We start from the raw sequence: 14,808 nt of genomic DNA, 5'->3' as shown, positions 1-14,808 counted from the left end.
AATCGCTGCTGCTGGCTATAGAGACAAGTTTGAAGGTATGTTTTAGGAATCTTTCATGTTTGAGGACCTTTGTACAAGCAGCTGACAAATGAGTTTGTGTAAATTCTGAGTATTTTGTTTTTCGTTTCATGAGAATCTCGGAGGTGCATCTACAAACGTCAAATCTAAGACCCCTGAGGAAGGCCTGTTGGCCGAAACACGGACCGCTTAGGGTCCCAATAAACTTTTCTGGTGCTCTTACTCCCTATGGTCTGTTTTGGTTCATCTTCCGCTCTTTTTGTGGTTTTCATTTTATCTTGCGGGAGATTTGGACTTTCTTCTTGTTGGCTTGGGAATCCTATACAGTGACAGCTAGATTACATGCTAACCAAAGGGAACTACCACCATTAAATTTTTACATGACATATAACAGGAAATTTTAACAAGTAAGATGACCCCATCGCCAAACCCTTGGGCAAAATCCCCAAAAGTCCTTACGGCGCCTTAGGGTCACCAAAGAAAAATCAGGAAAATAGATGAACATTAGAACCCAGAAATTGTTCATACACTGAGGTAATTATATAACACCAAATTTCTGTCCCGTTCAAGGGCAAAAGGTTGCTAACAGAGTAGATCTAAACACCCTGTATTTCCACCTTAGCCTGGATAACCCCAGACTTCTCCAAAGATATCTTCAGAATTTGCTATAGGGACAGGTCCGGCATCTTGATGGTGTCCCATATGGCATCATAGTCAACTACTGCTGGTTTCTGTAATCCACTGAGGGTGGCACTATGCCGTGGTGAACCAACCCAGCAGCACCAGAAATTGTTGCAGTGTCAAGCCTTGATCTCTGATAACCTCTCTCCCAGCTACCTCAAAAAGGGGAATGGGGCATTCCATGCTCTGGCTCCCCGCTCAATGAGGCTAACTTCTGCCCCCTCGTGGGCAGTGCAAAAGCCAACAAACTGCTTCCCAATCTCAGTGGAACCAGTCTATCTTCTGGGCTCAAAGACACCCACTCTGCACTAAGGCCCGATTCATTGAATGTCGGGCCCTCCAAAGGCACTGTAGCAGATTCATGGGTTGTGATGCCAGCAACCTCGAAGAAGGTCTGAATTGGCTCAAAAAACAGAACTTTGCACCCGCGGTACGTATCTGTCCTCTCTTCTTCCCCATTGTAGGAGGGAAAGTGGCTTAAAATAGACGCCAACATAGGCGCTGACTCACAACACATGCCTCAAACAGCATCTTGACTCCTGCAAGTTTGGGACATTCTTCGTCTGGTTTCTTCTCAGAGGCCTGTCTGATATGGATGGTCCTACAGCATAGCCCTCTGAATCACTGAAACACACAAGCCCCTCCACCACTAAAAGGTGGTGTCCCTTTGGAAGGGCAAGTGTTTGACCAACCCCAGTTATGCCCAAGGTGACCCCCAGGAGATGACCCAGACTATGTTTCTATAAACTTTAAGTGCCTGCAGGTTACTAACTGGCAATCAAGCTGCTTTTCAAACTACAAACCCTGATGGATGATGGATGAGCCTCATATGCAAAGGTTGAAGCAACCATTCTGGAGCCAGCAAGTTGTAACCTGCAAGCTATTTGGCAGTGGTTTCAACAGAAAACTGTATAGCCCTGGGAAAGTCTCAGAAAATAGCCTGGAAGTTGTTGCAGCTCAAAGAAAGGTCTGGTCTTGAGGTGGCCAATTGATATTGTTTGAACAATTAATAAATAGCATACATCTCTCCAAGCCACAGTGGGTACAAAAGAGCCTGTATCTTACTCTAGATGAAGCTGAAGAAATAGCAAAAATGTCCCATTAAGCCCAATGGGCACCAGAGTGCACTAAACTGAAGGAGATATTGGACCTGAATAATCGCAAGCCAAATGCTGAGTGCTCTCCATGAATGGAGGTGAAAGGTAGGCCTAGGCCTCCCTGTAGCCTTTCACCTTTGGAAGCCCTGGTCTGGTTTGCTTTGAATGTGGGGATGAAGGCTATTTTGACAAACTGTCAGGAAAAATGGAAGACAGATGGGGGAAACAATTGAGAAATATCCCATATTTGTAATTTTATAGACACTTCAGGTTCAGAAGATTACAAGTTTGTAATTCCAGTCAAGTTGGATCTCCCATCCAAGCTCTCATGGATTCAGTAAGTGTCACAACTTTTGTTCAGAAGGAGTTGCTACATGGGAGTGGGATTGATTATAAGCATTTAGCATTCCTAATGTATGGCCATGACATGTCCTGACAGCTCAGTTTATGTTGGGAATAGAGGATAGTCAAGGCAACCTGGACATAATAGTTCTCCCTATTCTTCCAAATCCAGTCATCCTGGATTGAGATGACCCAGGCTTTAAGAAACAACTTTCTAAAACTTGTTTTACCTTCCCATGACTTTCCTCTAATCTTTTATTGCCCATTTTGTTTTTAATCGACCCCCCCCCCTCCCTTTTTAGATTGATGTAGTATTGAATTACTTGTAAACTGCTTAGGTTTTATTATATAGGTGGTATTCCAAATAAACTGAACTTGAACCGATGTCATTGGGAGGAATCCTGAAATCGCAAACTGCTACGGGTGCCTGAGAAGAAGGGCTCTCAATGAGAGAAAATGCCTCAGGTACCATTATTTAAGCACCCCACTGACCAAGGAAGAGCCCTTATTAAGGATAAATGAGGGAAGTTTGAGGAACAAGAACAGAGAAAGAATGGCGGCTTAATCTCTGACCAGAGGGTCCAGAACTCAGGAAAGTTACAAGAGTGGTGGTACCTTAGAAAATTTTCACGCAAGGGGAAAAAACATTTGCAGAAATGAAGAATGGAAACCAGTATGAAAGGGGAACACATCAAACAAAGCTGCAGCAAAAACCTTTTATATTTAGTTGGTTATCACTGGTGATAGTTTTTTTCAAATGGGGGTGGCGGAGGAGAAAGTGAACCATTAGCCCCCCTGTGAGTAATGACGACAACTGAAGATTTTCTGGTACCGAGAGAGATGACCTCCAAGAGCTGAAGAGGGCCTGGTATTCAGAAGCAGTGCTGGGGCATCTCGACTTCTCAGCACAAATCAGCGAGGAGACCCTAATGTGGACAGGTGTTCAGCCCAGTAAGTTCAAAGTGAGGGGGATGGCATGTGAAGAACTAAATTTTCAGTCCTCCTTTTATTATCCAGGCCACCTTAACAAGTATATAACTGGGGAAGCAAAGTCAGGGGCAGGACTCAGGTGAAGCCCAGCTGGAGAGCAAAGCAGAGAAGCCCTCCACTGCTTTGTGTAAGGAGCATTTGTTGCTCAGCTATTGACATTGCCTACAAGGTACAACAAGCCTCTGTGTTTATTCTGCATTAGTGTCTCAAATTCTTTTGCTTCTAGAGCTGCCTCAATTGTTTGCAGGCCTCACAGAGACCAGAGCTAGATCATTCACCCACACTATCACGGTCTTATTAGAAAAGGGGCTTCCATCAAGTATTGAGTCAAGAGGTGTAAAGAATTATGCAATCAAGTAATGTTCCCTCTAAGCCGTATGGCTGCAGAGCCGCGCAGGTTTTTTAAAACTTTGGCATTTCAGTTTTGGACTTCCGCATAGCAAACCTACCGCTGGTTGGTACATTCATGCTCCCTTAGATCCGGCATCTCTCATCTCCTTCTCTCCTGATCTACCTTTAAACTTGTCTTCACTATCAGAAATGGCCAGTGGCAGCAGTAATTCACACATGCTGTCTACTCCCAACCTGGGAGTCTTCCCTTTGACATAACTTTCTGTTTCTGCAGGAGGTGGGCACATCAGAGGGAAGGCTGCAGGCAGCATGTGTGAATGGCTACTGCTGCTGCCAGCCATTTATGAAAGTGAAGACAAATATAAAGGTAGATCATTGGGGGAGTGGAGGGAGAGATAATAGACCACAGATCAGGTTGGGAGGGGGGAGACCTGGGGACTAAGGGGATAGAGAGAGAGAGTAGGAGAGATGCAGGACAGGGAGAAGAGGATAAAGTGGAGATGAAGAAAGAGAAGGGACAGGAGGATTGTGGTATATCATTTTGTTATCATATGAGGTGAGCGAGAGTGCTGTACAACTCAAGGGGGATGAGAAGACATCTTAAATAGCAAGTTAAATACCATTAGCAATACTTTGGTTATAACATATATTGTCCCAAGACTCCATCATATTTAACTGCCTATGTATGATTGGCATGATGGCAAATTGCCAACTAGTGTTTAAGCATGAATGACTATAACCTACACAGAGTGGTGGGTGCGGTTCTGACCGCATTCTTGGGCAAACTGGATGCACCATGCAGGTCTCTGCCATCATTTACAGTGTTACTACATGAAGTAGGAGAGAATGGGGAAATGCTGAGCAGAGATCCTGGGCTACAAGGGAGGGCGGTGTAAGGAAGGGCAGGGAGAGTGCTGGGCTATGGGGAGGTAAGGGAGGGCAGAGGAGGAATACTAAAAAGAAAAGGAACCAACATGTGATGATACAAGATGGAAACAGAGAAGTTGAAGAGGAGGTAAAAGGGACCGTGGGGAGCTAAGTAGAGGATAAGAGGCTGAAGGCGAGGGAAGGTAGATAGGTGGCAAAGAAGATAACTAGGATTGCTGAGGGGACAAGATGCAGAGGAAGGTATATGAGGGGATGGCATGGAGTGTGAAAGGTTAGAAATAGGGTTCTATAAATTGAATGAGAGAGAGAAGGTAAATAGAAACCTCGGAAGAAGTGAGAGAGGAAGGACTAAGGAGAAATGTGTGAAAGATGTAACGCTAGTAGATAGGTAAGAAGTGAAAATGGGGGATTAAGGACTGGAGGGTGGAGAGAAGTACTGAAAAGGAGAGGTAAACTTTAGCTATGAGTGGATAGGGAAGCACAGAATAATCTGTCCTGTGTATGCCTTTGTGAGCCACACTGAACCAGAAATGGTATGTGCTGGATATAAATGTTATTATGTAATGTAATAGAGAAATAGAAAAAAATGATAGGGAAAGAACAATACAAAACACAGATTTAGAGAAGGAAAGGCCAAGACACAGAAGCATTAACTGGCTACTTTCTAAAAGGATTTAGAAGATCAACAGGAGACTGAAAAGAGACCTGGACCACCCAAATTAAAAAAAAAAATAGCCTACACAACAGCAGAAAAGGATATTATTTGGGTTTTAGTGTTTAGAAAAATATCAGTTGTGAGCAAGCTTTTTTTTTTTTTTTTTTTTTAACATCTTTGCATTTTGGTCAGAACAGTAAGAAATGCATTTCTCCAGTGTTATTTTGCTTACACAGACTGTGGGTTTTTAGTATTTCTCTGTTTCTCATTTTTGGTCCTTTATTCTGTAATTAATGAGGGTTGGTCAGTCTTCTGCATGTGACTGAGGTGAGAGATTCTGGTGGTATATAATTTGTGTGGGGATCTGTAGGAGTCTGACTGTTTGGCTTTTCCAGTAGGAAGTGTATTGTATTCTATATATGCAGTTCTGCATTTTTAAAGGTACAGTTGTTGGCAATGTCATAGCCACGGGTGAGTAGGGGTCCATCCATTTTGGGTCCAGGCCCACCCATCAGCAGCACGCATGGTGTTGCAGATGGAGATGGCCAAGCCCCCCCCCCCCCATGTTGTCTGAGCAGCAGGGAAGTCAGTAACATGCTTCCAGCCACTGACGTGGCACCCCTTGCACATGTGCAGTTCATTCATGAGGGGAGGGGCAGTGAGGAAATGCATGGACCCATCCAGAAATGGACTTCTGGGTGCACTGCTGGTGGTTGGTATTTGTGTCTTAAGAACTGGTGCTATTAAGGTTCCTGTATAGGTTCTGAGAAGCTTATTTGCAGGATTTTGTCTTATTTCACGTGGAGACATATTTTCAAAGCACAGACTCACAAAGTTACATATTATGTAACTTTGTAAGTCTAATTGCTTTGAAAATGTGCCCGAAAGTATCTGGCAATGAAGGGATTTTGTGTATGACTGCACACATATTTTATGCACAATTATATTTTTATTTCAATAAAAAATGTTTACCTCAGTTTTTGTTATAATTTTTTTACAAATCGCTCACTGCCCCCCAGCCGAGGGATGCCCAAGCCAACTCAGTTGGCTGCTCAGAAGACACCATGACTTAAATATCTGCTTCCCTGGCTTAGGGGGAACATTGTAATCAAGACATTTTGGTTTCTTATTCTTATTGCTTTTTGAATAGTTTTATAATTTTGTTTTCATTTTGAAAGTGTAGAGTATGTTATGTAGATTGCACTTTGAAATATTTATATACAGCAGAATGTGAAAAATGTATAAGGGTGTACAGGCTTTTGCAAGGCACCGTAGAAGCAGTTTAGGCTTTTTTTCTCTCTGGGGGATTTCAAAAGCATTAGTATCTTTTGCAGGAGCATGTATGTCGTTAATTTAAAGGTCATTGCACAGTGCCTAATGCTCAGACAGCAACAAAACTGAAATCTAAAGATAACTTTTTTTTGGTTAGAAAGCATGATGACAGTTTTCCTTACATTCATCCATTTTATCTTAGATTGAAATAGTGCTGGTATAAGTTAATTTTATCCTGTATAGCAGCAGTACATTTAAAGAGAGTAGGAAAGATGCGTCGCACATTATAGGTGATGGCCACAACAGCACCTCTGAGGCTGATGCAGGAAAGGGTAATGTGTCAATTTGAAAGGTTCTGGGAACAGAGGTAAAACACAGTAGTTTTTCAGCAACTAGAAAATATCTACTGGTACTTAAATAGAGCAGAAATTTGATGTGTATTGTGTTGATGGAGGGGGGGGGGGGGAGAGAATGGAATGGAAGAGAGAAAAGCAATAAAATGCGCATATCATAAGCATGAATCTTGGCTAGTTTAAAACAAATTGAAGATGAGGGGAAAGGCTAACAATGGAGAAAGGATGAGGGGGGTACAACATAAAAAGGTATAATTTCTACCTGTAGAGGTGGTTCTATATGTAGAGAAGAAAAGGCCTTTTGTAAAATTATGCTACCATGTACATGTGTTTCACAGTTGGCACTGGTTCTAAAAGCCTATTTTATAACAGGGCCACCGAGAGACATAGCCGGGCCTGAGGCAGAACTGGACTGCTGCCTTCCTGCCGTTCCCGCCCATACGTCTTTGCCTCCAAGGGGGGGGGGGGGGCCTGGGCCTGGCAAGCCGCTTCCTGCGTGCCTGCTCACACGGTCTGCCCTCTCCTGAGCCTGTCTGCGCTGGGAATTAGTACCCAGATGATTGCATTAATTAATTTATTTGTTACATTTGTATCCCACATTTTCCCACCTATTTGCAGGCTCAATGTGGCTTATGCGATATTGCGCTAATGCAATCATCCACGTCCTGGCTGGTACACAGGAGCAGAGGAGGACAGACCCGGAAGCTTGCCAGGCCCGGGGAATTTTGCCCCCTTGCCTCCCCCTCTTGGTGGCCCTGCTTTATAACAACATTAGTGCCTTAAGTTGTCTTTATAAAAGAGGTTCAAAATATGCACTTTTTTTGACTTTGAACATAGGTGTACTGTTATAAAATTACCTTCTGAGTGTGCCAAGTGCTGACCAGTAGAACAAACAAAACCAGGAAAATGTACTAAGTCTAATAATGATAGAGGAGTGCCCTCAGAGATTTAAGCACCCACGTGGTAGTTACTGAAGACCACTAACGAATGAAACATTGCACTTCATTCATTGGGTTGCTCACTCACTGTTGTGGTATTTTATGTGCAGTAATGTGCTAGTTTGTGCTTATTGTGTGCCCCAATAATGCTAACCAAACAAATGTACTGCAATTCACCAACTTAGCCAGCATAAATGACAAATCAAATAAAACATGAAAAACTGATCACTTATCTTATGAGCCCTGCATTAGTAAAACCAGGCTGACCCAAGTCCCTGAGGAAAGTTAATGTGAAACCCGCAGAGTTGGGCGCACTGTTACATTTCAGGGGAGAGCAGTCTTGTCTTCATGACTATCGAGCGATTCAGTCATCAGAGCCCTTAGCATCTGGTTTTCTACTGAAACTTATCTCCCATAACCAGTTTTGTTACTTCTTGTGTGACCCATGCATATTTGCAGTAAACACAACTACCACATGTAGCATGTCCCCTCTCTTGACTCTCCACTTTAATTGTGTTCTGTTTAGATGATGGTTTGAGCACTATTAAAATTTTAAATATAAAATATTAATAATTTTTGGTATCTTTTGTAAATTTTAACTGCCAGACCCTTGACCATTCTTCTAACATTTGGAGACCCCTTCTCATGATTTCTACTCCCTCCAGGGTATCTACTCTTTGTGTCATCCGCAAAAAGGCAAACGTTTCCTTCTAACCCTTCAGCAATGTCCCACAAAAATATATTAAACAGAATCGGCCCCAGCACAGACCCCTGAGTCACTCCACTACTCACCTTTCTTTCTTCCGAGCGGATTCCACGTGCAAGCCTTAAGGCTTTAGAAGCAGTATACATTCACAGACAATAGGTACATTGCTGTTCCTGAAGGGCTCACAATTGCAAAATAAGAGTTAAAGTGGGATTTGAACCTGAGTCCCTTACTACCCCGCACTAACCACTAGGCTGCCCCTCTGCTTTGTATAGATGTCTGTGTGGCCATTTTCAAAGAATGCTGCAATACAGACATCCTTGTCCCTTGTTTTCTCCCATTCATAATTTGGATGTTCCAGTTTGTAACATGGATGTTCATTCTGGACATTTCCAGTGTGTGGACGACAATCTCACATATTTTTGAACAGGAAATCTTGACGTATTTCCTGTTCAAAAATGTGTGAGATGAACATTCGTTTTGGATGTTCTGACTTGGACGTTACTATTGTGACTTGGATATCCTTTTCAAAAATGCCCCTTTGTTATGTGGGCCAAGGGAAAAGTAGTGCATATATTTTCTGTTTGAAAATTGCCCATGATGACTATGCATCCCACCTTTACTGAGAAAGCTGCGTTTAGGGGTAAAAATGCCATCTATGTCCATTGTGTTTCATTCCTTCTTTAAAAACACCCTTGTAAACTGCTTTGATTGTAACCACAGAAAGGTGGTATATCAAGTCCCATCCCCTTTCCCTTTCCTTTTCTTGTGAACATCTTCCCTGCAATTCAGCTACAAGTGTGCTGGTTTGAATAAGAGCAATTTCAGACAGGCAGTTTACCTGGGTAAATCATTTTGAAAATTGTCTTCACAGTATAGCCAGACTGCCGATTTCTGAAAATGAAATTCAAAGTGCATTTTCAGCTCTGTTTATGAAATCATTTGACAATCTAAGGATTTTTATTTTTACAGTAGTCACACGGTGGGGAAGGGGGAGGAGAAAAATCTATTAAAATCTATAAATGTGTTATTTTTAAATAATGTATTCCATGACTGTGTCAGGCCTCTAACATTGGTCTTAAACCAAGGATGATGGGAACCACCGTTGCAAGTTATAGAAAACAACTGATTGTTTTACATGCTGTCAGGGTCTGCTTCTGATAGTGAATAGCCTAGTGGCCTTTTATATGTTTAATTTTATCTTTTGGTACTTGTTGAATGCCAAGTATGTCATGGGAGCATAAAATAACAACATGGCGTGCACAGTTGTGTAAAGCCTCAGTTTAAGAAACATGAAGACCATAAATTCATACACACAGACATATATGTATTTAGGTTTATAATGTATACAGTGAGCTGTTGGCAAGTGTCCACGGTTGCACACTACTGATTTAGGTAATGTTGCAGCATAACTAAAGAACTAATTTGTTCCTGTAAAGCAGTGGTTCCCATACTGCCATTCAGCTTATGAGTCTGAATGTTCACAGCACCTGTCCCTTTCTCCTTTTTGAGCTTCCTTTTAAGATCAGAAACCCATACAGAGTACTGGGATCTGTGAGACACATAGGGCCCTAGGCTGACTGCTGCTATAGTTGCTACCACTGCTGCCATCTTGCTTTGCATAATTTGGAAGATGAGATAGTAAATGAGAGAATGGGAGAGGAGATGATCTATTTACATTATCACCTAAGGTTTCATGCATTTTTAAGTGTTAATATTGGATTGTAAGTACAGGAAACTGAAGTTGTAGTTGCTAAAATCATATTCAGGCAGGTTGTGGAGTGATACTTAATGAACAATTCTGATTTCACCAACCTCTTATTGCTGAGTCTGATTTTGGGTTTGTGTTTTTTAGATGCTGAGGTTGTAAATGGAAGAGAGGACTCCATGAACCTAAATGATGCTGATGAAGGATTTTCTTCAGGTGCTTCTCTCAGTAGCCAGCCAGCTGGGACAAAACCACTATCCTCATCAATTCAGAGGGGCAGTACGAGGAAAGGAGTAAGCGGGCGTCCTGTCAGAGAAAAAGATGTATCTTCACTTGCAAAATCCAATGAGAGTCCTCGAGATGCCATTCCTCACAATCAGTACCTACAGCCTACAAATGAACCCCCAGCTGAAGCAATGGAGCTAAGCCCCATGAAAAAGCACCTGGGCCTCCCTGCTGGCCAGGTGGTGTCAAAAGCCACGAGTTTTAATCTAATCCGGACTGCCAGCACATCTTCGACCAAATCTTTTGAATATGTGAATGGTAGCCAAGGAAATGCCAGTGTTGCAGTTGGTGTTGAAGGTGTTACTAATCTGGCAACTGGAAATGCTAACCGGTTCTCAACTATCAGCCTACAGGAGGATAGGCTGGGACAAACTGGAGAAGGTAAAGAGCTTCTTTCTCCAGGGACCCCTTTGTCCAAGCAGTCTCGATCTCCCAGTTTTAATATGCAGCTGATCTCCCAAGTGTAGCTCTCTTCCTTCTCCTTGTAACCAAACTGTGCATTCTTGCACAAAACAAACATCTCAGTGTGACAATACTGTTGTGACTTGATTTGTCTCAATCTTAGTTATCATAACTGTGTTTTGTACTGAATCAGCAATAAGAAGCTCCCTTAACTCCTTTTAAACACGATTGTGAAGCAGTATAAAATGTAATGCCTTTGTATGCCTTCCTTTCTTCTTGGGTGATGTGCAATCCATCATAGGCTGATCAATCCCATTTCAACACTGTGAGACTGTGTAGATGCTATAGGAAATGGTGAATGTGATCCCTATGAAAGCTGAGGCTTTGCTAAGAAATTGAAACGGGTTTGTGATATCCATCTGCAGTACAAAGAAGATTACTGGATGAGAACTTTTTCTTAGGATCAGGAGTGCCTCAGATATATTTGTTAAAAAAAAAAAAACTGGATCTCTCTGAATCTGTGCAATCTGTGTTTGACAATGTATGGAAGCTCATTGTGACTCCTGGCCGTCTACTGCACCTTCTCTTCAAATTGTTTTGGTAGTTTTTCTTTTTCAGATTTTTTCCAAATGAAACATTCATATTCCAAAAATTGTGACCATGTTCCTCAACAGGAGAAAGAGCTATAGTTCTGTAAGGAAGGTTACAACACACAGTGAATGGCATTGCAGCCATGTTACCATATTATGTGTTTCCCTCCCCTTGAGCATGGAATCAGCCTACCTTTAGACTTAAATTGGAAAAAGCAATCATTTTATGTAGCGGAAAGCCAGGCAACAATTCTTTCTAGAAATGATTGATTCCCTTAGGTCCTTGTTGAGGCGTTGATATATTTTGTGACTTGAAATATATGTTCGGGTAAAGCAGGAGGGGGATCTTTCACCTGCCTCATGTTTTGTCAATTGAGCCTTCAATTGCTTTTCTACAGTCTTGCTAAGTTCAATTAAACAAAATGTAGGCAGAAAATCTTCAGTGCTGCCAGGTCATTCATTCTACAAGGAAATGGATCAAGGATGGGTAAATTACCTGCTAGACACCGTGTAATTGTGTCTTTCTACATTAAACAATATTGATTAGTGTTTTTTCCCCTCTATGAAGGATGTTACTGCCTTTTTAGTAACTAATCATTTGCATTTTGTGAAAACTTCTCAGAACTGGGCGAGGGTTGACCTTATCCACACTTGGTACTCTTTGGATCTTCTAGAAAATTTAGAAGGCCTATTGTTAAACCCAGTTTTTAAGGTGTGAGGATAACTTGCAGACATCATTGAGTGTCTGTTGTAGAGGTTATAAAGATGTTCAAGATGCTGTTTTTGATGTTATAAACTGTACTGTCTTGTACAGTTGCTGAAGAAGAGTCGCACTTCCTCTGTTAAATTGACCTGGTTTTTTGTCATAACTGCCAGAACCTATGATGGCACTGTTGCGGGCACATTTTTTTTTTTCATTATTTTACTGTGATAAGTAACCTATGAAGAATATATATATTTTGTAGACTTATTGAGAAACTTTATTGACTTAAAATAAGACAGATAATTCATGACATAAAGTGTTTTTGAGCTAGGCTAATGAAAGATGTTATGATTATAATACTTTAATTATGTGCTGCTGGTTATTCACCTACACCTATTTTTTCATCAATACAGGATATACTGCTTTGATGTTGAATCTTACCTCTGAGCTCTCATACAAATAGAGCAATGTTGGGTTTTTAAAAAAATGTCAAACCTACCTTTATGCCAAAAAAAGAGTAAGCTGTTATATGTTTTTTTCTGTTTACATTTTAATTACTGTTCAAGCTAACTACCGTGCTTTCTTTTTTGGTTTGCAAATTTTTATTACTATTTTTTTTAAATTTTGTGAGCAGGTAGTGTTTGCAGTTTTTATGTGATAATGGCCATCTTACCCAGGGTCCAAGCATATGTTACTTTTCAGTACTTGAGAACCAAGAGACCCGAGGTCAACATGGACAACATTCCTCCATATGACTTTCAGGCCATCATTTTAGTATTCTAGGAGCTGGTAAGTAAGAAGCACTATCAGTAGAGAAAAACTGAAGAAGCAAAATATGGAACCAAGTTTTTAGGAAGATAAATTTTTGCAAACAGTCTTAAGTAGATGAGGTCACTAGTATCTAGGAGATAAACATTCTGCTTTGTCATAGGATATGAATATTCCTGTTATATGTACATACATGTAGAATTTTCATATATATATATATATATATATATATATATATATATATATATATATATATTTAGGTAATCCAAAGTGAGAGCAGATACTCCTTTACTTTGTTTATCATGAGCAAACACAGAGATAAATTGTATTTTAAGAGCAATAAATTCAATCCAATTAGTCTGAATTGATATTGTATTAGAATAGCATTCCTACTTTAACAGCTATGTGACATTAGTTTGTTATAGACTATAACTGAGTTTGCATGCCATCAATTCAAAACCATAAAGGCTGTAGGAAAAATAATTAAAGAGTATGTGTTTGCGCACTGTAAATGTGCATTCATCTTATACTGTACAATAAAGCATTGATGCTTTTTACAGACATGTACTATAGTAAATGATGGCAGATAAAGACCAGTATTGTCCATTGAGTTTGCCCAGTAGATTCATCCAATGTATGTACATGGCATACACAAATTTCCCTATGCAACCCAACACTAAATCCCTGACCCCCATGCTACATATTAAGGCTGTTTGTGGATTCCATGTTACCTGTCACTCCGCTGTAGTCACTTCATTAGTAGTGTTAGTAACAACATATGTACCTGAGTTTTACCCACCTGCCCTTGCTGTCCACTCCTGCTGTATCCATCTAGCTTACCCCTTTTTCTTTGTACAGAGAAAGCCTTGTATTCAAGCAAGACAGTATATCTTGGCTCTAGCATCGCTATTATAGTCTTACCTTGGTCTAGAGTTAATGTATTTCAAACAAAATAGGAGAAGTTAAATAGGTAATGCACAGAAGTTGTACTTGCAGCCTAGTAACTTGTATTTTCATGCATTAGTTTACCTCAGAATAAAGTGGACGAGAAGGGGAGTAAAGCATTCCAATCCTATTACATTTCTGCATTTCAAATGCACAGAACTTAAGAGCTGTCAGTATGGGCAATCTCAGGGGTATCGAAACAATGGTTTGGTTGGAGAGGCCAGTCAAACCCATCTGTGGCCCCACCCCAATCCCTCTGGTTGCTGGTACTCTGTTGGGTAAAATATTGATGGGGCCATGGCCCTAGTGGCTAACCCAATTCCTCTGCCTCCAAGCAAACTAAGAATTTGGCTTTTCCAGCTAGAATCCATAACAATTTGTTACATACTACAGTGGTTCTTTATGATTTAGGCTCAACAGCCAGAAACTGTGCTGTATTAATTTCATTGGTACTGTTTGTTACATATTACCTTTCGTATTCTTTATCTGTGCAATTGGAGAGGGTATGGTAAGAAGTTAAATGTATCTACCTCCTATATTATATAATTTCTATCAGTCTGATAGAAGATTACTTTAATCTTAACCTAATCCTTGAAATAAGAACTGTATGAATGGAAATTCTGTAATCTCTACGAAAAGAAAAATGGGGCAATTTTGGTATGCATGAGCACTTGCAAAATGAAGACCCATCCTGTACTCTTGTAGATGAAAGTAAGACAAAGAGCAAAGATTTAATTTCATACCTTTATTAATTCTTCTGTTAAAATTCAATGATGAGGCTCAAGCACCACAGGCAGCTAGAAAGGGATATCAAACATATAAATGGTGAGTGACCGTACTCACCCGCAAATGCGCAGTAGAGACTTCCCTCTCTGTCCCGCCCCCGCATCAATACGTGATGACGGGGGCGGGACAGAGAGGGAAACTGCGCGAAGGGGAGGGAGGGAACCGCCGACATCGCTACCGCTCCCCCCCTGAGGTCGCCGCTACCACTCCCCCCACCCGGAGTCGCCGCCGCCCCCCCCCCTCCACCCGGCCCGAGCCCTCTCTTCGGTATTGAACTTACATCGCCGACACGCAGCAGGCAGATCAGCTGAGCTCCCGTCGGCCTTCCTT

General features: G+C 41.3%; 1 protein-coding gene across 4 annotated transcripts in view; it reads left to right on the top strand.

Annotated features, from left to right (window-relative positions):
- Window positions 1–14,561, top strand: part of FAM126B (family with sequence similarity 126 member B) — a 213,258-nt gene extending 198,697 nt beyond the window's left edge. For all 4 annotated transcript variants that reach the window (XM_030209927.1, XM_030209928.1, XM_030209930.1 and 1 more), the window contains one exon: window positions 10,147–14,561. In XM_030209927.1, the coding sequence (XP_030065787.1) occupies window positions 10,147–10,751 (605 nt within the window). In that variant the 3' untranslated portion in view covers window positions 10,752–14,561. The remainder of the gene's footprint in view (window positions 1–10,146) is intronic.
- The last annotated feature ends 247 nt before the right edge of the window (window positions 14,562–14,808 follow it).

This window comes from Microcaecilia unicolor, chromosome 7 (genome assembly GCF_901765095.1).
Source record: "Microcaecilia unicolor chromosome 7, aMicUni1.1, whole genome shotgun sequence".
Lineage (NCBI taxonomy): Eukaryota > Metazoa > Chordata > Amphibia > Gymnophiona > Siphonopidae > Microcaecilia > Microcaecilia unicolor.
The sequence above is the reverse complement of the archived record's forward strand: the minus strand, read 5'-3'. Positions and strand labels throughout refer to the sequence as shown.